The sequence below is a fragment of the Heterodontus francisci genome, chromosome 29, assembly GCF_036365525.1.
Source record: "Heterodontus francisci isolate sHetFra1 chromosome 29, sHetFra1.hap1, whole genome shotgun sequence".
NCBI classification, from domain to species: Eukaryota; Metazoa; Chordata; class Chondrichthyes; order Heterodontiformes; family Heterodontidae; genus Heterodontus; species Heterodontus francisci.
In genome coordinates, this window is record NC_090399.1 from 27,910,370 (window position 1) to 27,928,891 (window position 18,522).

The 18,522-nt window shown below is 49.9% G+C and overlaps 1 protein-coding gene across 6 annotated transcripts in view; it reads right to left on the minus strand.

The window, feature by feature from the left end:
• Positions 1-573: 573 nt before the first annotated feature.
• Positions 574-18,522, minus strand: part of gtf2h4 (general transcription factor IIH, polypeptide 4) — a 97,682-nt gene continuing 79,733 nt past the window's right edge. For all 6 annotated transcript variants that reach the window (XM_068009627.1, XM_068009624.1, XM_068009623.1 and 3 more), the window contains 5 exons: positions 17,128-17,260; positions 11,580-11,710; positions 5,638-5,685; positions 1,631-1,709; positions 574-989 (listed from right to left, as the gene is read on the minus strand). In XM_068009627.1, the coding sequence (XP_067865728.1) occupies positions 820-989; positions 1,631-1,709; positions 5,638-5,685; positions 11,580-11,710; positions 17,128-17,260 (561 nt within the window). In that variant the 3' untranslated portion in view covers positions 574-819. The remainder of the gene's footprint in view (positions 990-1,630; positions 1,710-5,637; positions 5,686-11,579; positions 11,711-17,127; positions 17,261-18,522) is intronic.

Here is an 18,522-nt window from a genome sequence, read left to right on the forward strand (position 1 = left end):
TTTATCAAAGGCCTTTTGAAAGTCCAATATACCATGTCCACCGACCCCCCCTTCTGTTAGTAACATCCTCAAAAAACTCCAACAGTTTTGTCAAACATGATTTCCCATTCATAAATCCATGTTGACTATGCCCAATCAGATCATAAGTGTCCATTTATCACATCCTTTAGAATATTCTAGCATTTTCCCAACGACTGATGTAAGGCTAACAGGTCTCTAAATTCCCTGTTATCTCTTTCTCACTCCCTTCTTAAATAGTGGGGTGACATTTGCGACCTTCCAATCTCTGCAGGAACCGCTCCAGGATCTATAGAATTTTGGAAGATGATCACCATTGCATCCACTATCTCCACAGTAGAATGAAAGAAGCTCATTCAGAAACTTCCAGGAAGAGTTGAGCTTTCACTCTGGGTGTACCTGTCGTCTGGGCTGTTGGAGGGTGGTGTTCGTATGCTGACTCCCTGTGTTTATATTGTTAAGACTGGGTTCCCGTATTCAAATAGCGGAACTGCAGTCCCGTGTTCGTACATGAGTGCCTGCCTTGCATAGCGGGTGTTAATCAGTACATTACTGTTATCTTAATAAAGAGTTTTCCTCCTCCTCCTTTATTGAGAAATAGCACGCAACACATCAAATCAACAAACAGGTTCTTATTAGATCAAGTCTGTTTTCATTGCTAGCCGCAATCTGTTCCATGCAGTTCTTTTTTTCCTGATCCTGGATCAATTCCGTTGGCAATTCGGGATCCTGGTCTCCGCCCAGCAGTGCTTGGGGTGGCCTGGACCCCCAGGAAGCTGTCCTTCTGTCCTCTCCTACTCGTCAGCTATGCTTTTGCCTCTTCCAGAAACGCCTGACATCGGGGTGTCCCCCGGGAGTCACTACCATTAGTCTCTTGGAGGGATTTTCCCACACGAGGACACCCAGATCCCGGGCATAGTTCCGAAGGAGCTCAAAATCCACCTGGGAGAGGAACTGGTTGTATAATACACCTATAGAGAGAGAAATGGTCGGGGGGGGGGGGGGGGGGGGGGGAAAGAGAGAGAATGAAAGGAGATATCTTACAACACACCAATCTCAACAAGTGTTTGGTGTAGGTCATAGTACTGTGTGTGTGTCCTCCATATGCTCTGTGTAACTCAGAACCCTGCTGTCTTTTCCTGATGATCTGGCACTTTGATGCCCAGTATATCTTTCCTACCTGCCCCCCATGATCCTCATAGCCAATGTGATCTCCACTGTGTTCACTGCAATTCCCTGGCCTTCTGTGTATCCCAACCCATACAATATCCCCCTGATCCAGTGTGCACCCCAATACATCCCTCTGTCTTCTATGTACCCCTACCCACACTGTTTCCCCGATTCATCACATATGCCCAGTGTATCACTATGTCCCTTATATAGCCCTTACTCCTGCAGCGTATCCCCTTATCCAAGTACCCATGTGGTCCCGACCGTTGCTGTATTCCCCGATACCCAGCATACTCAATGACCCTCGTGTAGCCCTGATGCCTGCTGCATACCCCAGATTTGCTGGGTAAACTCTGCAATCCCCACTGGGTACCCTGAATCCCCATTTCCCACTCTCTCAAACAGGATGGCAGGGATGTGACTGAAGGCAATTGGAACCCACCTTCTGTGAATCTCAGTCGGTCTCTCTCCAGCTCCCAGAGTCGGATCTGATCAGTGATTGTTGGAGGCAGCACTGGATTCTGGGAAAAAGGCACAAAAAGTAAAACTTTATAAATCACTGTTTAGACCCCAGCTGGAGTATTGTGTCCAATTCTAGGCTCTACACTTTAGGAAGGATGTCAGGGACTTGGAGAGGGTACAGAGGAGATTTACTAGAATGGTACCAGGGATGGGGGACTTCAGTTACATGGAGAGACGAGAGAAGCTGGGATTGTTCTCCTTAGAGCAGAAAAGGCCTCAGGGAGATCTAATAGAGGCGCTCAAGATCACGAGGGGTTTTGATAAAGTAATTAAGGAAATATTAATAAGGTTAATATAACCACCCTTCCACTTCCTCCTATCTAACCTATCAATGCCCCTCATAATTTTGTATACCAATGTTAAGGAGCATTTTAAAGAAGGGTAGCAAGATCTCAGGAGGGAATTCCAGAGCACAGGCGGTTGAAGCTACTGCTGCCAATGGTGGGGCGATGGGAGTTAAGGATGGTCAGCAGGCCAGAATTGGAGGAACGCAGATATGTTGGCAGGGTGGAGGAGATTACAGAGATAGGGAGGGGGCAAGGGGATCGAAAACAAGAGTGAGAATTTTCAAACAAAATCGAATTAGCGGACTGGGGACTGGAGCACAAGTCAAGTCATGGATTAGACAATGTGAAGCCTGGGCCGGGTAGAAACGACAGCTCCAGGTCCGATCCATCGTTGTGTCCTTGATCTGGCCGGATCGACAGCTCTCTCCACCCTACTCCAGTCATCTTTCTGTTTAGTTCCTGTGGTGGCTAAAGCAAGCTCAGAGCTCTGTCGATGCCAGTTTGACAAGTGTCTGCTGCTAGTGTCAGAAAGCTTATGGCAAGTCAGTCTCTTCCACAAATCCTTTGGTACAGTGGGCCCTGTTACGTTAGGCTGCAAAGACGTTGCTTTTTAAAAACTCTTTGGGGCTGAACTGCACTGCGAGAGGGCGGCAGAGTGAGAGGGCGGCAGAGTGAGAGGGCGGCAGAGTGAGAGCAGGGAGTTTGGTCTGAAGTGGAACGTGAAATGGTGAAGTACCAAATCATAGTTTTTGACTAGTGAAGCTGTTAACGGAAGCTGTTTCTTTTTGCCAGTACTGACTGGGCTGCTTTAATTGATAGCCAGCTTATAGTGAGGTCTGAAAGTACTGGGAACTGGCCTGGGCAGGGGGAGGGGGCGCAGTGGGTGATTTCGTTCATTGGCTGTTTTGAAGTGGTTTGAATTAGCTGCTTGTTTGCATTTATATAGCGTCCTTCATGACCTCAGAACGTCCCAAAGTGCTTCACAGTCAATGAAGTACTTTTGAAGTGTAGTCACTGTTGTAAGGTAGGAACAGCAGCAGTCAGTATGTGCAAGACAAGCTCCCACAAACAGCAAAGTGGTAATAAGCAGATCATCCCTTTTAGTGATGCTGGTTGAGGGATAAATATTGGCGCAGGGCACCTGGGGTGAGTTCCCCAGCTCTGCTTCAAAATAGTGGCCGTAGGATCATTTACACCCACCTGGGAGGGCAGACAGGGGCCTCGGTTTAATGTCTCATCTGAAAGTAGTCTTGGGGTGGGACTCGAACCCACAACCTTCAGACTCGGAGGCGACAGTGCTACCCACTGAGCCAGGGCTGACATGAGAAGATCTGGAGACGGTTTCATTTTACAAGCCATTAACTAAATAAATCCAATTGGGAGTTGAGGAGAAACGCCTTTACCCAGAGAGTGATGAGGACGTGGAGCTCACTACCGCAATGAGCGGCTGGGGAGAATAACAGATGCATCTCGGGGCACCGAGATAAACACATGAACGAGAAAGAGAATAGAAAGATATGTTGAGAGGGGTGGGAGGAGGCTTGTGCCGAGCCTCATGGACCAGTTGGGCAGAATGTCGTGTTTCTGCCCTGTTTTCGATATAACAGAACATTGTCACAAAGAGATTAGAAGAAACATGCTCGCAAAGTCTTGTCGGAGCACAGAATGCTTTGTTACAGAAAGTGGTTGAAGTGGAAAGCCTTTTAAAGGGAAATGTCCATAAGTAGGTTTGAAGCAGAGGAATATGAGAGGGCTATGGGGAGAGAGTGAGGTGGAGGGATAACTGTGAATTATTCCAGTGTAGAGCCTGCGCAGACACTATGTGCTGAATGGCCTCCTTTGGTGCTGCAGGTCACTAAGACTGAAGTGGAACGCAGGAGCAGGAAGGAAAGGAGCAACTAAGAATTTCCTGCGTTCTGTCATTTTTGTTTAGTGGCGACCTCTTTGAGCGGGATGGGTGGCCACGTGACAAGGTGGGCAATTGCTCCAGGAACCCCTCCCCCAGTCACCCTGGAAATGACAGGGTGGAGGTGGAGGGCGGGGGGGGTGGGAGGTGCCTGCTCTCAGGTTACTGAGTCTGACACCACCCCGGGATTTCGAATGAGATCTGGGCTGCAGCAGAGGGGTTGGTCGAAGCGAGTCTCGACGTGGAGGAAACCTGAACCCAGAAGCTCCGTCTCGGAGGGAAGGGGACACCAGAGCGTCCCCAGTGTGAGCCCGATCTGACTTCTGCGACCCAAAACCCACAGCGCGCCAACCTAGCACTACCAAGGTCGACCCTACCTAACGGTGGGTCAATGAGGGGACCCGAGAGAGAAGAATAATGCCCCACTTGCTTCACGAAATGTAACCTGTTTCCCAGCACCGGCCGGCGATCGATTCCCAGGTATACTTTACCTTGGGTACTGGGGCGGAGAGCTCAATCAGGCACCGACGGCTGGTGGAAATGCTAATGCAGTGCTGGGCGGGCCGATTCTCCAATCCCACTGCCTCTGTCCACTGGGTGGTGCTCTTGCACTGCAACTGGAACAGCAGCCGGTTGCTCCCAGGACACTGCGCGTCCGTCCGTCGGGTCGCAGGTCAGACAGAGTCAGGGGCACTGTCACTGAAGCCACTCTACGGAGCAGCGTATGTGGGCAGCAGTCAGAAAAGGGAGGGAGAAGATGCAACATCCCTCCCAAGTTTTCTCCCTCCTCTCGTTAAGTTGATGGCTCGTGTTGGAAGTTGTACAGCCCTGCCCAGCGTCTTGGGAGACTGATCTAACATAGGAGGCCATTCGACCCAGCATGCCTGTGCCAGCTCTTTGCAAGAGCTATACAATTAGTCCCTTTCCCCCGCGTCCCAGTACAGCTTTCCCCTTCAGTTATTTATCCAATTTCCTTTCAAAGGTTATGTCAATTTAATTTAAATTTATTCGTGGGATGTAGGCGTCGTTAGCAAGGCCAGCGTTCATTGGCTGTCCCCTAGTTGCCCTCGGGAACGGGGGGGCGGTGAGCCGCCGCCTTGAACTGTTTGCAGCCCATCTGGTGAAGGCACTTTCACGGTGCCGCTAGGGAGGGAGTTTCAGGATTTTGACTCAGCGACAGTGAAGGAAGGGCCGGCACATGTCCGAGTGCAGGCTGGTGTGCGACTCAGAGGGGGAACGTCGGAGGTGGTGGCATTCCCTGCTGCCCTTCTCCTCCGAGGTGGCAGAGGCCGCTGCTTTGGGAGGTCCTGTCCTTTGCCGAAGGGATCATTCTTCACGTGTGAACACCAGCAGTATATTCCACTGCTGGAAGCGCCACAGCTTAACCAGCACCCTCCCATCCTCGCCTGACCTGCACACGTGCGGCGTTAACCGGACAGTGATCAGGGGCAGGGGGTAAGGGTTGAACTTTTGCCTTCCTATCCTGGGGGAGACGGAGATCTCGGTTGACTGTGCCACAGACAGCAAATGGCCAGATAATTTAAAAAGTGAAGTTCGACTGAGGGACAAACGTTGGCCAGGGACAGCGGGGAGGACTCCCCTGCTCTTCTTCGAAATAGTGGCCGTGGGGTTGAATGTCTCAGCCTTTCTGCTCTGTATGGCACTGGGTACCAACTCTGGCTGGCGTGTGCAGCCACTGACCCGTAGGGGGAGATATTCCTGCTGGTGACTCACCTCTTTCATCATCACAGCATGGGATCTTGTTCGCAAGAAATGGATAATCTGGAAAAGGGACAAAGCAGAGTTAGTTTCATACTCGGAAGGCTGTGATTCTGCTGAGAAGGACACGTCCAGAAAGAAAGAGAGAGAGAGACATGCATTCCTACAGCGCCTTTTGTGACCTGAGGACATCCCAAAGCATTTTACAGCCAATGATGTACTTCTTTGAGTTGTAGTCACTGTTGTAACACCAGCCAATTCGCACACAGCAAGCTCCCACAAACAGCAATGACCAGATAATCTGTTTTAGTGATGTTGGTTGAGGGATAAATATATAAATATTACATATATTATACACTCCATCGCTCTTCTTTGAAAAATTGCCACGGGATCGTTCTGATGCGCACGAGCAGGCGGGCAGGGTTTAACGTCACACCCAAAAGATAGCATCAGGGGCAGTGCAGCACTCTTTCTGTACTTCACTGCAGTGTCAGCCTAGATTTTTGAGCTCAAGTTTCTGGAGAGGGACTTGAACGCTTGACTTTCCGATTCAGAGGCACTAATGGACGTACACTGTAAAGAAATATACTGGGCGAGGAGGGGCCACTACCAGGTGACTGGTTAAAGAGCTTTCGGCCCAACGAGCCTATGCCAGCTCTCCATGGAGCTATCCAGTCAGTCCCACTCCCCGGCTCGGTTCCCATAGCCCTGCAAGTCTATTTCCGTCAGGTGGCCATCCAACATCCCATTGAAGCCATTGTCTCCGCCTCCGCCACCATTGTGGGCAGCGAGTTCCAGGTTATTACCACCCACCGCGTAACAAAGTGCTTCCTCATATTCCCCCTGCATCTTTTGCCCAAAACCTGCAATCTGTGTCCCCTCGTCATGGACCATTAGTTAATTATAAAACCATAGAAAGTTTACAGCACAGAAAGAGGCCACTTGGCCCATCGTAGCTGCGCCGGCTGAAAAACAAGCCACCCAGTCTAATCCCACCTTCCAGTATTTGGTCCAGAGCCCTGCGCAGGTAACAACACTTGAGGTGCAAATCCAGACTCCTTTTAAATGAGTTGAGGGTTTCTGCCTCTACTACCCTTTCAGTCAGTGAGTTCCAGACCCTCACCACCCTCTGGGTGAAAAAACCTTTCCTCATCTCCCCTCTAATCTTTCAACCAATCACTTTAAATCTATGCCCCCTAGTCACTGACCTCTCTGCTAAGGTGAATAGACCCTTTACTTCCACTTTATCCAGGCCCCGCAAAATTTTGTGCATTTCAATCCGATCTCCCCTCAGCCTTCTCTGTTGAAAGGAGAACAACCCCAGCCTATCCAATCTTTCCTCATAGCTGCATTTTTCCAGTCCTGGCAACATCCTCGTAAATCTCCTCTGTACCCTCTCTAGTGCAATTACATCCTTTCTGTAATGAGGTGACCAGAACTGCACACAGTACTCAAGTTGTGGCCTAACCAATGAGTTAATGGAAACAGTTTTTCCTTGTCTAACAGCCTTGTCTAAGCCTGTCATAATCTTGCACATGTCTATTTATTCTCCCCTCAATCTCCTTTGTTTGAGGAGAACAAACCCAGTTTTTTTCCAACCTAACCTTGTAACTAAAACCCTCCATCCCTGGGTGTATTTGTATAAGGAACATGGAAAGTCAGGATGCAGGTACAGTAAGCAAGCAGGAAAACAAATGGCATGTTGGCCTTTATTGCAAGGGGATTAGAATACAGGAATAAAGAAGTCTTGCTACAGTTGTACAGGGCTTTGGTGAGACTTCACATGGAGTACTGTGTGCAGTTTTGGTCTTTATATCTAAGGAGGGATATACTGGTCTTGGAGATGGGACAGTGGAGGTTCACTGGGATGAGAGGCTGAGTAAATTGGGTCGATACTCTTTGGAATTTAGAAGAATGAGAGGTGATCTCATTGAAACTTACAAGATTCTGAAGGGGCCTGACAGGGTGGACAGAGAGATTGTTTCCCCTGACTGGGGAAATCTACAGAATCAGGATAAGGGGTTTAATAATTTAGCACTGAGATGAGGAGAAATTTCATCACTCAGTTGTGAATCTTTGGAACTCTCTACCCCAGAACCTGTGGATGCTCCATCGTTGAATTCAAGGCCGACATCAATAGATTTTTAAATCTCTTCGGACATCACAGGGTAAGGGGAGTGGGCGGTAAAGTGGAGCTGAGGTAGAAGATCAGCCATGACCGCAATGATCAGCGGAGCAGGTTCAATGGGCCATACGGTCCAATCACACTCCTGTTTCTTATGTTCTTAAGAAGGCCTTTTGTCCCATTCAATACCAGCCTTGCAGAAAACCAACATGACTGCCTCCCCATTACAGCGAGTGTCTGTTCTACTGCAACGTGACTGGTCTCCTGGCCGCACCTTTCCTTCCTGGTAGTAACCCACTGATCGCTTGTCTTGTCATCTGTCCTCGACTTGCCCCTGATCCTGGGACTGCCAAACCCCAATACGCATCCACCACCCACCCACCCCCACTCCAGTCTTGCTCAGGTGTATCTGAGAGGGTTTACCTTCTCTGTCTGACTAAGGATCCTGTGTACTCTGTGAGCTCTCTCTCAGGGCAGCTCTTAGATGAGAATGAGACAACAACGGAGAGGTTATAACAATCAGGAAAGATATTGAACGGGCTGGGATTCTTCTCTCTCTCGAAAAAAAAAAAAAAGAGGCTCAGGGGTTTTGACAATTACAATGGGATTCATTAGGATAGATGGAGAGAAGATGTTTCTGCTTGTGGCTGAGACCATAACCAGCAGCCATAAATGTAAGACAGTCATTAACAAATCCAATCGGGAATTCAGGAGAAACCTTGTTACCCAGAAAGTGGTGAGAACGCGGAGCTCACTACCACAAGGAGCGGTTAAGGCAAATAATGTAGCTGCATTTATGGGGAAGCTCGGTATAAGGAGGAGGGAGAAATGAGTAGGAGGATATGCCGATAGAGTCAAACGAATGGGGGTGGGAAGAGGCTCCTGCGGAGCAGAAACCCCGGCGTGGACCAGGTGTTTCTGTGCTGTAAGTATCATGTAAGGAGAGTCCCAGCCGTACTTCGCAGCTCATTCACTGTCAGTGGCGGGTAGGGTGAATTGTTCCTGGTTTTCTGGATACAGGTTCCAGGGTGCTTTCCGGCCTGGTCACTGGGTTGGGAAGCCTGGCTGAGTTTCCCCACCCTGCCCCACTCAGTGGCTGGAAAAGTTGATTGCCGTGCACCTACTGGCACCCAGGCCGACGTGGCTAACTCAGCAAGCGGTTGGGTTGTATGGCACAGTACCGCATGACGAAGGTGCGCTTTGCGCACACTGACTCACTGGGGCAGCCCTTCCCCCCGCCAGAGTCGATAGGTGCAGTTTTGTCGGAGCAGATCGACAGCCGGGACAAGTCCAGAACGAGAGGCGGGACAGGCGTTAGCTTAAAGATAGAGCTCGGCCATTCAGCGGCGATGTCAGGAAGCATTCCTTCACACAACCAATAGTGAAAATCTGGGACTCTCCCCACCCCCTGCTGAGGATGGGAGCCAATTAGAAATGTCAAAATTGAAACTTTTTCTTATTTAGGTAAGGGGATTGAGGGATGTGGAACCAAGGCTGGTAGCTGGAGCTAAGATACAGATCATCCATGATCACCATCTGGCTTTCCCAAAAGGAATTGGATAATTATCTGAGGAGAAAACAAATGCAGGGCCACGGGGAAAAGGCAGGGGAGTGGGACTAGCTGAGTAGCTCAACCAGACAGCCGGCAAGGACATGATGGGCCAAATGGCCTGCTTCTGTTCTGTTACCATTCTCTGATCTAACTGAATGGGGGAACAGGGTCTGGACTAGTGGTGGGGGGAGGGGGGGGGGGGGGGGGAGAGGTGAATGAACTCTGCCTGGTCCGACATAATCTGCATTGCCCAGTGGTCTCACGCCATCCAATCTGTCTTTGAGACACAAGGCCCGACTTACTGACGTGCGACCAACATTAAGCCGTTCCTTAATAAATCTTAAAACGAGGGAGGAGAGTGGCTCATGCAGAGGCAGCTTCAACTACAAACCACATTCGTCACTTTCCTCTCCTCGGTTTCATCAGTATCGCACCCACCCCTTCGTCCAGGACTTCATTTGATGTCTCCATGGCAACCTTTCCAGCAAAGCTAATTTAATCAGACAGCGATCTAGGCCCCCAGCAATTGTTAAGCAACAGCAGATTTATTTCAGCTTTCTTCACATGCACGGAAAATGACGCTGCACAATTAGAGGGGCGTTAAACACCTCCGAGCACAGTAACACTGCTTACACATTACAGCCTAGAACAACAGGTACCTGTCTGGGTCCTATATGTGAAAGTTCCGGGTGTACACCTGTCTGGGTCCTATATGTGAAAGTTCCGGGTGTACACCTGTCTGGGTCCTATATGTGAAAGTTCCGGGTGTACACCTGTCTGGGTCCTATATGTGAAAGTTCCGGGTGTACACCTGTCTGGGTCCTATATGTGAAAGTTCCGGATGTACACCTGTCTGGGTCCTGTATGTGAAAGTTCCGGGTGTACACCTGTCTGGGTCCTATATGTGAAAGTTCCGGGCGTACACCTGTCTGGGTCCTATATGTGAAAGTTCCGGGTGTACACCTGTCTGGGTCCTGTATGAGTGTGTTCCGGGTGTACACCTGTCTGGGTCCTATATGTGAAAGTTCCGGGTGTACACCTGTCTGGGTCCTATATGTGAAAGTTCCGGGTGTACACCTGTCTGGGTCCTATATGTGAAAGTTCCGGGTGTACACCTGTCTGGGTCCTATATGTGAAAGTTCCGGGCGTACACCTGTCTGGGTCCTGTATGAGTGTGTTCCGGGTGTACACCTGTCTGGGTCCTGCATGTGAGAGTTCCGGGTGTACACCTGTCTGGGTCCTATATGTGAAAGTTACGGGTGTACATCTGTCTGAGTCCTGTATGAGTGTGTTCCGTAGGTGTACGTCTGTCTGGGTCCTGTAAGTGACAGTTCTGGGTGTACACCTGTCTGGGTCCTATATGTGAAAGTTCCGGGTGTACACCTGTCTGGGTCCTATATGTGAAAGTTCCGGGTGTACACCTGTCTGGGTCCTATATGTGAAAGTTCCGGGTGTACACCTGTCTGGGTCCTATATGTGAAAGTTCCGGGCGTACACCTGTCTGGGTCCTGTATGAGTGTGTTCCGGGTGTACACCTGTCTGGGTCCTGCATGTGAGAGTTCCGGGTGTACACCTGTCTGGGTCCTATATGTGAAAGTTCCGGGTGTACATCTGTCTGAGTCCTGTATGAGTGTGTTCCGGGTGTACACCTGTCTGGGTCCTGTCTGAGTGTGTTCCGGGTGTACACCTGTCTGGGTCCTGCATGTGAGAGTTCCGGGTGTAGACCTGTCTGTGTCCTATATGTGAAAGTTCCGGGTGTACATCTGTCTGGGTCCTGTATGAGAGTGTTCCGTAGGTGTATGCCTGTCTGGGTCCTGTAAGTGACAGTTCTGGGTGTACACCTGTCTGCGTGCTGTATGTGAGAGATCCGGGTGTACACCTGTCTGTGTCCTAAAAGCGTCAGTTCCTAACATACACCTACTCAGCTCCTGTACTTGCGAGATCTGGGTGTGCACTTATTGGGTCCTGTAGTTGTCAGGCATGAGTCTACCTCTGTCCGGTTCCTAGGTACATCAGCATGTTCCTATGTGTCCCATCCCCAAGTATATACATATCCAGTTGACATGTGCACCAGGCCTGACACAGACCTGACTTGAGTCTGTTGAGTACTGGCACTGGGTGTGCATACCAGTGTCAAGTTTGTACCTGTCTGGGCATCATTATGCGTGTACCTGTCTGGATTCCGGGCATGTACTGCTGGAGGAAGCAGGCCATTAACACTTCAGACCCTCGCATAGGTCTTCATTAAGAGACGACAGCTACCCACCCTCTGGCTGTTACCTGTTCAGCAGTGATCCCGTTAGCAATGGACTGCTGCACACTCTCTCTGCTGAGCTGGGCCACCACCATATTGGGAAAACGGTACAGCATCTCAGAGAAAAGTGCGATGAGTGCCAGCTGCAGTTCTGAATCTGGAAAGAAACAGAAAGGGGGACAACAGAACATGGATAAAATTGTAGCTTGTTTCATCATCACCCGAACAACTCCTAAATAACCCGTTACAGAAACTCATCAACATTATCCCAGAAAAAGGACATCGCAAGGCCAGAGAGAGCGAGGTATGGAGGGGAGAGCGAATTATGGAGGGGAGAGCGAATTATGGAGGGGAGAGCGAATTATGGAGGGGAGAGCGAATTATGGAGGGGAGAGCGAATTATGGAGGGGAGAGCGAATTATGGAGGGGAGAGCGAATTATGGAGGGGAGAGCGAATTATGGAGGGGAGAGCGAATTATGGAGGGGAGAGCGAATTATGGAGGGGAGAGCGAATTATGGAGGGGAGAGCGAATTATGGAGGGGAGAGCGAATTATGGAGGGGAGAGCGAATTATGGAGGGGAGAGCGAATTATGGAGGGGAGAGCGAATTATGGAGAGAGCGAATTATGGAGAGAGCGAATTATGGAGAGAGCGAATTATGGAGAGAGCGAATTATGGAGAGAGAGGAGGGGAGAGAGAGAGAGGAGGGGAGAGAGAGAGAGGAGGGGAGAGAGAGAGAGGAGGGGAGAGAGAGAGAGGAGGGGAGAGAGAGAGAGGAGGGGAGAGAGAGAGAGGAGGGGAGAGAGAGAGAGGAGGAGAGAGAGAGAGAGGAGGGGAGAGAGAGAGAGGAGGAGAGAGAGAGAGAGGAGGGGACAGAGAGAGAGGAGGGGAGAGAGAGAGAGGAGGGGAGAGAGAGAGAGGAGGGGAGAGAGAGAGAGGAGGGGAGAGAGAGAGAGGAGGGGAGAGAGAGAGAGGAGGAGAGAGAGAGAGAGGAGGGGACAGAGAGAGAGGAGGGGAGAGAGAGAGAGGAGGGGACAGAGAGAGAGGAGGGGACAGAGAGAGAGGAGGGGACAGAGAGAGAGGAGGGGGAGAGAAAGGGATTTTGACCCAACGACAGTGAAGGAATGGTGATCTAGTTCCAAGTCAGGATGGTGTGTGGCTTGGAGGGGAACTTGCAGGTGGTGGTGTTCCCATGCATTTGCTGCCCTTGTCCTTCTAGTTGGTAGACATCGCGGGTTTGGAAGGTGCTGTCTGAATAGCCTTGGTGCGTTGCTGCAGTGCATCTTGTAGATGGTACACACTGCTGACACTGTACATTGGTGGTGGAGGGAGTGAATGTTTGTAGATGGGGTGCAAATCAAGCGGGCTGCTTTGTCCTGGAAGGTGACGAGCTTCTTGAGTGTTGTTGGAGCTGCACCCATCCAGGCAAGTGGAGAGTATTCCATCACACTCCTGGCTTGTGCCTTGTAGATGGTGAACAGGCTTTGGGAGTCAGGAGGTGGGTCACATGCTATAGGATACTTCGAGTGATGTACTATGGACCTGCACATGAGCGGGAATGTGCAGCCAGAGGAGAGACATGGGACAGAAAGAGAGGGAACAAAAGAAACAGGGCTCGTGGTATTCAGCAGAGACAGGGTTTCATCAGCACAGCTCACACTGGCTGCTGTCTCCTCTTGACCATGTTATTAAAGGCTTGTGCTCGAGTGGCATTCACTATATTTTCTGAACCTCTGTCACCGCTGCACTGAATAAATTGACTGAGAGTCTCCCACCTAACGCCCCTTCCATCATTCTCCCTTGTGCTCCAATCACTGAGTGAAACATGATTTTCATTTCTGCAGCCTTTGGTGCTGGAAGCACGTGCAGGTTCACGACCCAATACTGCCCGGATCCCATGGGGACTGACTGCAAATTCTGTCTCACTACACAGCCTCTTCCAGCTGCCCATCACCGAGACTCCAGCAGACTGCTTTGATTACAAGTGTTTTTACATAGTGTCTGTGGACAGTATTATCCTATATATGGGAAGGTATAGTGTCTGTGGACAGTATAATCCTACATACTGGATGATATAGTGTTTGTGGATAATATAATCCTATATATGGGATGGTACAGTGTCTGTGGACAGTATAATCCTATACATGGGATGGTATAGTGACCGTGAACAGTATAATCCTATATATGGGATGGTATAGTGACCGTGAACAGTATAATCCTATATATGGGATGGTATAGTGACCGTGAACAGTATAATCCTATATATGGGATGGTATAGTGACCGTGAACAGTATAATCCTATATATGGGATGGTATAGTGACCGTGAACAGCATAATCCTATATATGGGATGGTATAGTGACCGTGGACAGTATAATCCTATCTATGGGATGTTATAGTGACCGTGAACAGTATAATCCTATATATGGGATGGTATAGTGACCGTGGACAGTATAATCCTATCTATGGGATGTTATAGTGACCGTGAACAGTATAAGCCTATATATGGGATGGTATAGTGACCGTGAACAGTATAATCCTATATATGGGATGGTACAGTGACCGTGGACAGTATAATCCTACCTATGGGATGGTATAGTGACCGTGAACAGTATAATCCTATATATGGGATGGTATAGTGACCGTGGACAGTATAATCCTACACATGGGATGGTACAGTGTCTGTGGACAGTATAATCCTATATACAGGATGCTGTAGTGCCTGTGGACTGTATAATATATATGGGATGGTAAAGTGCTTGTGGACAGTGCAATCCTATATATGGGATGGTATAGTGACTGAACAGTATAATAATATTTACAGATTGGTAGTCATCGGCTGTCTCTCGATTCGAGGATGACGTCTGCTCAAGGTCGCAAGTTTCTGCCATGGGTCTTCAGGTAACTGAACAGGCCGATTCTCGACCCGCACATCTTTGGGCACATGGGGCAGGACGTCCTTTTCTTTCCTTCTCTGCCACCGCTCTGCCTCATCATTGAACCCGTGTTTCAAAGAGAGCTTCAGAGTATCTTGGAAGCGCGTTCTTTGTTCTCCCCTGGAACGCTGGCCATTTGAGAGTTGAGAAAACAGAACCTGGTGGGGCAGATGGTTGTCGGCCATCCGGACAGTGTCCAGTCCATCGAAGTTGGTTTTGAAGGAGTTTTGCCTGAATGCTTGTGGAACTGGCTTCAAGAAGGACACTAGTGTTTGTTCGATTGTCCTCCCATTGAATCCGGAGGATACGGCGGAGGCATTGCTGCTGAAGGAATTTCTCTAGTGCTCTTAATGTGTCGCTGATACACAGTCCAGGTCCCACTGCAGTACAGGAGTGTGGTGACAACAACTACTCTGCACACTAGGACTTTTGTTGACTTGCGGAGGTCTTTATTGTCAAACACTCGCTGCTGTAGTTTGTAGCAGGTTGAGCTGGTGCAGCTGATCGGGTGTTAGATCTCCTTGTCAATGTTGGCCTTTTGAGAGAGGTGGCTGCCAAGGTTATGGGAAGTGCTCAACATTTTCCAAAGTCTCTCCTACAACAGATATGGAAGGTGGAATATTTGGCTGACCAGGTGTGGGTTGATATATGAATTTTGTTTTGGCAACGTTCAAGGACAGGCTGAGTCTCTTGTATGCAGAAATGAAGAGCTCAAGACTGGCTTGCAAATTTGCAGCAGAGTGGGCAAGAACACTGCAGCCATCCCCAAACCATAGATCATGTATGTGTATGGTGGTCAGTATGGTTTTGGCACGGAGGTGAGGCTTCCATCTAGATGGTACTGAATGATGACACAAAAATTGGCCGTATTTAATAATGAAGAGGATAGCTGTAGACTCCAGAATGATATCAATGATTTGGTTGAGTGGGCAGAAAAGTGGCAAATGGAATTCAATCCGGAGAAGTGTGAGGCAATGCACTTGGGGAGGGCAAACAAAGCAAGGGAATACACAATAAACGGGAGGATATTCAGAGGGGTAGCAGAAGTGAGAGACCTTGAAGTGCATGTTCACAGGTCCCTGAAGATGGCAGGACAGGTAACTTGCATTTATATAGCGCCTTTAACTTAGGAAAACGTCCCGAAGGACTTCACAGGGAGCGAATATCAAAGTCTGACACCGAGCCACACAAGGAGTTAATAGGACAGGTGATCACAAAGCTTGTTCGAAGAGGTAAGGTTGAAGGAGTGTCTTAAAGGAGGAGAGGGAGACAAGCGGCAAGTTTTAGGGAGGGGATTCCAGTGAGCAGCTGAGCCAGAGAGACCAGAAGGAATATGGAATGCTTTCCTTTACTGGCCGAGGGATAGAATACCAAAGCAGGGATGAGTGCATGGAGTCTTGATGTCAGCAGAACAGTATAATCCTACATAGGGGACGGTATAGTGCCTGCAGACAGTATAATGCAAAAGGGATGGTTATACTGCCTGTGGGCAGTGTAATCCTATATACAGAATAGTACGGTGCCCGTGGGCAGTGTAATCCTGTACCTGAGGGTACAGTGCCCGTGGACAGTGTAATCCTCTACCTGAGGGTACGGTGCCCGTGGGCAGTGTAATCCTGTACCTGAGGGTACGGTGCCCCTGGACAGTGTAATCCTGTACCTGAGGGTACGGTGCCCGTGGACAGTGTAATCCTCTACTTGAGGGTACGGTGCCCCTGGACAGTGTAATCCTGTACCTGAGGGTACGGTGCCCGTGGACAGTGCAATCCTGTACCTGAGGGTACGGTGCCCCTGGACAGTGCAATCCTGCACCTGAGGGTACGGTGCCCGTGGACAGTGAAATCCTGTACCTGAGGGTACGGTGCCCGTGGACAGTGCAATCCTGTACCTGAGGGTACGGTGCCCGTGGACAGTGCAATCCTGTACCTGAGGGTACGGTGCCCGTGGACAGTGCAATCCTGTACCTGAGGGTACGGTGCCCGTGGACAGTGCAATCCTGTACCTGAGGGTACGGTGCCCGTGGACAGTGCAATCCTGTACCTGAGGGTACGGTGCCCGTGGACAGTGCAATCCTGTACCTGAGGGTACGGTGCCCGTGGACAGTGCAATCCTGTACCTGAGGGTACGGTGCCCGTGGACAGTGTAATCCTGTACCTGAGGGTACGGTGCCCGTGGACAGTGTAATCCTCTACCTGAGGGTACGGTGCCCGTGGACAGTGTAATCCTCTACCTGAGGGTACGGTGCCCGTGGACAGTGCAATCCTGTACCTGAGGGTACGGTGCCCCTGGACAGTGTAATCCTGTACCTGAGGGTACGGTGCCCGTGGACAGTGCAATCCTGTACCTGAGGGTACGGTGCCTGTGGACAGTGCAATCCTGTACCTGAGGGTACGGTGCCCGTGGACAGTGCAATCCTCTACCTGAGGGTACGGTGCCCGTGGACAGTGTAATCCTCTACCTGAGGGTACGGTGCCCGTGGACAGTGCAATCCTGTACCTGAGGGTACGGTGCCCGTGGACAGTGCAATCCTGTACCTGAGGGTACGGTGCCCGTGGACAGTGTAATGATACACACAGGAATGATGACTGAGAGTTTGAACTTGCTCCATTAATCCTAAGCCCCTGCAGACAGACTCTTACCAGTATAAGCATAGATCCTGTAGTTTGTTTCCACAATGATGTATCCCTGACGGTGCACATCCACCGAGTTGCCAGACACTCCCGAAGCCAGGTTTATGGCTAACCGTGTCGGATAGAACCTCCTTGATTTACGCTGCGGAGAGAGAAAAAGCAGAGAACTCTTTATGCAGTCTCGTGCCTTACAAACAGTTTCGCTGAAGTGCGGAGCGTGTTGGTGTCACCATGTCTTGCCGAGTTCAACCCAACAAATACAAACTTGCATTTATATAGCGCCTTTACCTTCGTAAAACGTCCTGAAGGGCTTCACAGGGAGCGATTATCAAACAAAGTTTGACACGGAGCCACAACAGGACAGGTGATCATAAAGCTTGTTCGAAGAGGTAAGGTTTAAGGGGTGCCTTAAAAGGAGAGTGAGACAAGCGGCAAGTTTTAGGGAGGGGATTCCAGTGAGCAGCTGAGCCAGAGAGACCAGACAGTCCTGCATATGTTTGATCATCAGTCAGTCAGTAACATGTTGGCCGATGTGTTGGTACCTCTGGGTCTCAGCATCCTTTTGTCCGGGGAGTGCATTTACCAGCATTTCCGCCCATGCTCATGTGGTGACTTTCTGCTGAGGAGTCCACAACAGGATTGGGTTTGACGTGATGCCCTTCACAGTCAAACAACCTCCCAGCACTCAAGAGTCTGGGCTCACATACAAAGAATGTCCCTCTTGGGTGACGTGCTGGGCGACATGCAGCGTGCTGGGAACCGTCAGGGCCTTCAACAGACAAATGGGGAGAAAAGCAGAAGACAAACCCTTGACTAACTAGAACCACAGAGATTACTGCATCCAGAAATGGGCCCAGATTATTGGGCAAACACACACAGCTGTAAGGATGCCTCCTGCCTCCAATTCAGCACCAATTAACAAGGTTATTCAGAAAGCCACCCAGGACAGCAGGAAAAACAACACACTGGGCAAGCAGATGGATCTCTTCTGAGGCTGGGTCTGAGGTATAGTGGGGGTAGAATGCAGAGGGAGCTTTACTCTGTATCTAACCCTATGCTGTACCTGTCCTGGGAGTGTTTGATGGGGACAGTGCAGAGGGAGCTTTACTCTGTATCTAACCCCATGCTGTACCTGTCCTGGGAGTGAATGATGGGACAGTGTAGAGGGAGCTTTACTCTGTATCTAACCCGTGCTGTCCCTGTCATGGGAGTGTTTGATGAGACAGTGTAGAGGGTGCTTTACTCTTTATCTAACCCCGTGCTGTACCTGTCCTGGGAGTGAATGATGGGACAGTGTAGAGGGAGCTTTACTCTGTATCTAACCCGTGCTGTCCCTGTCATGGGAGTGTTTGATGAGACAGTGTAGAGGGTGCTTTACTCTTTATCTAACCCCGTGCTGTACCT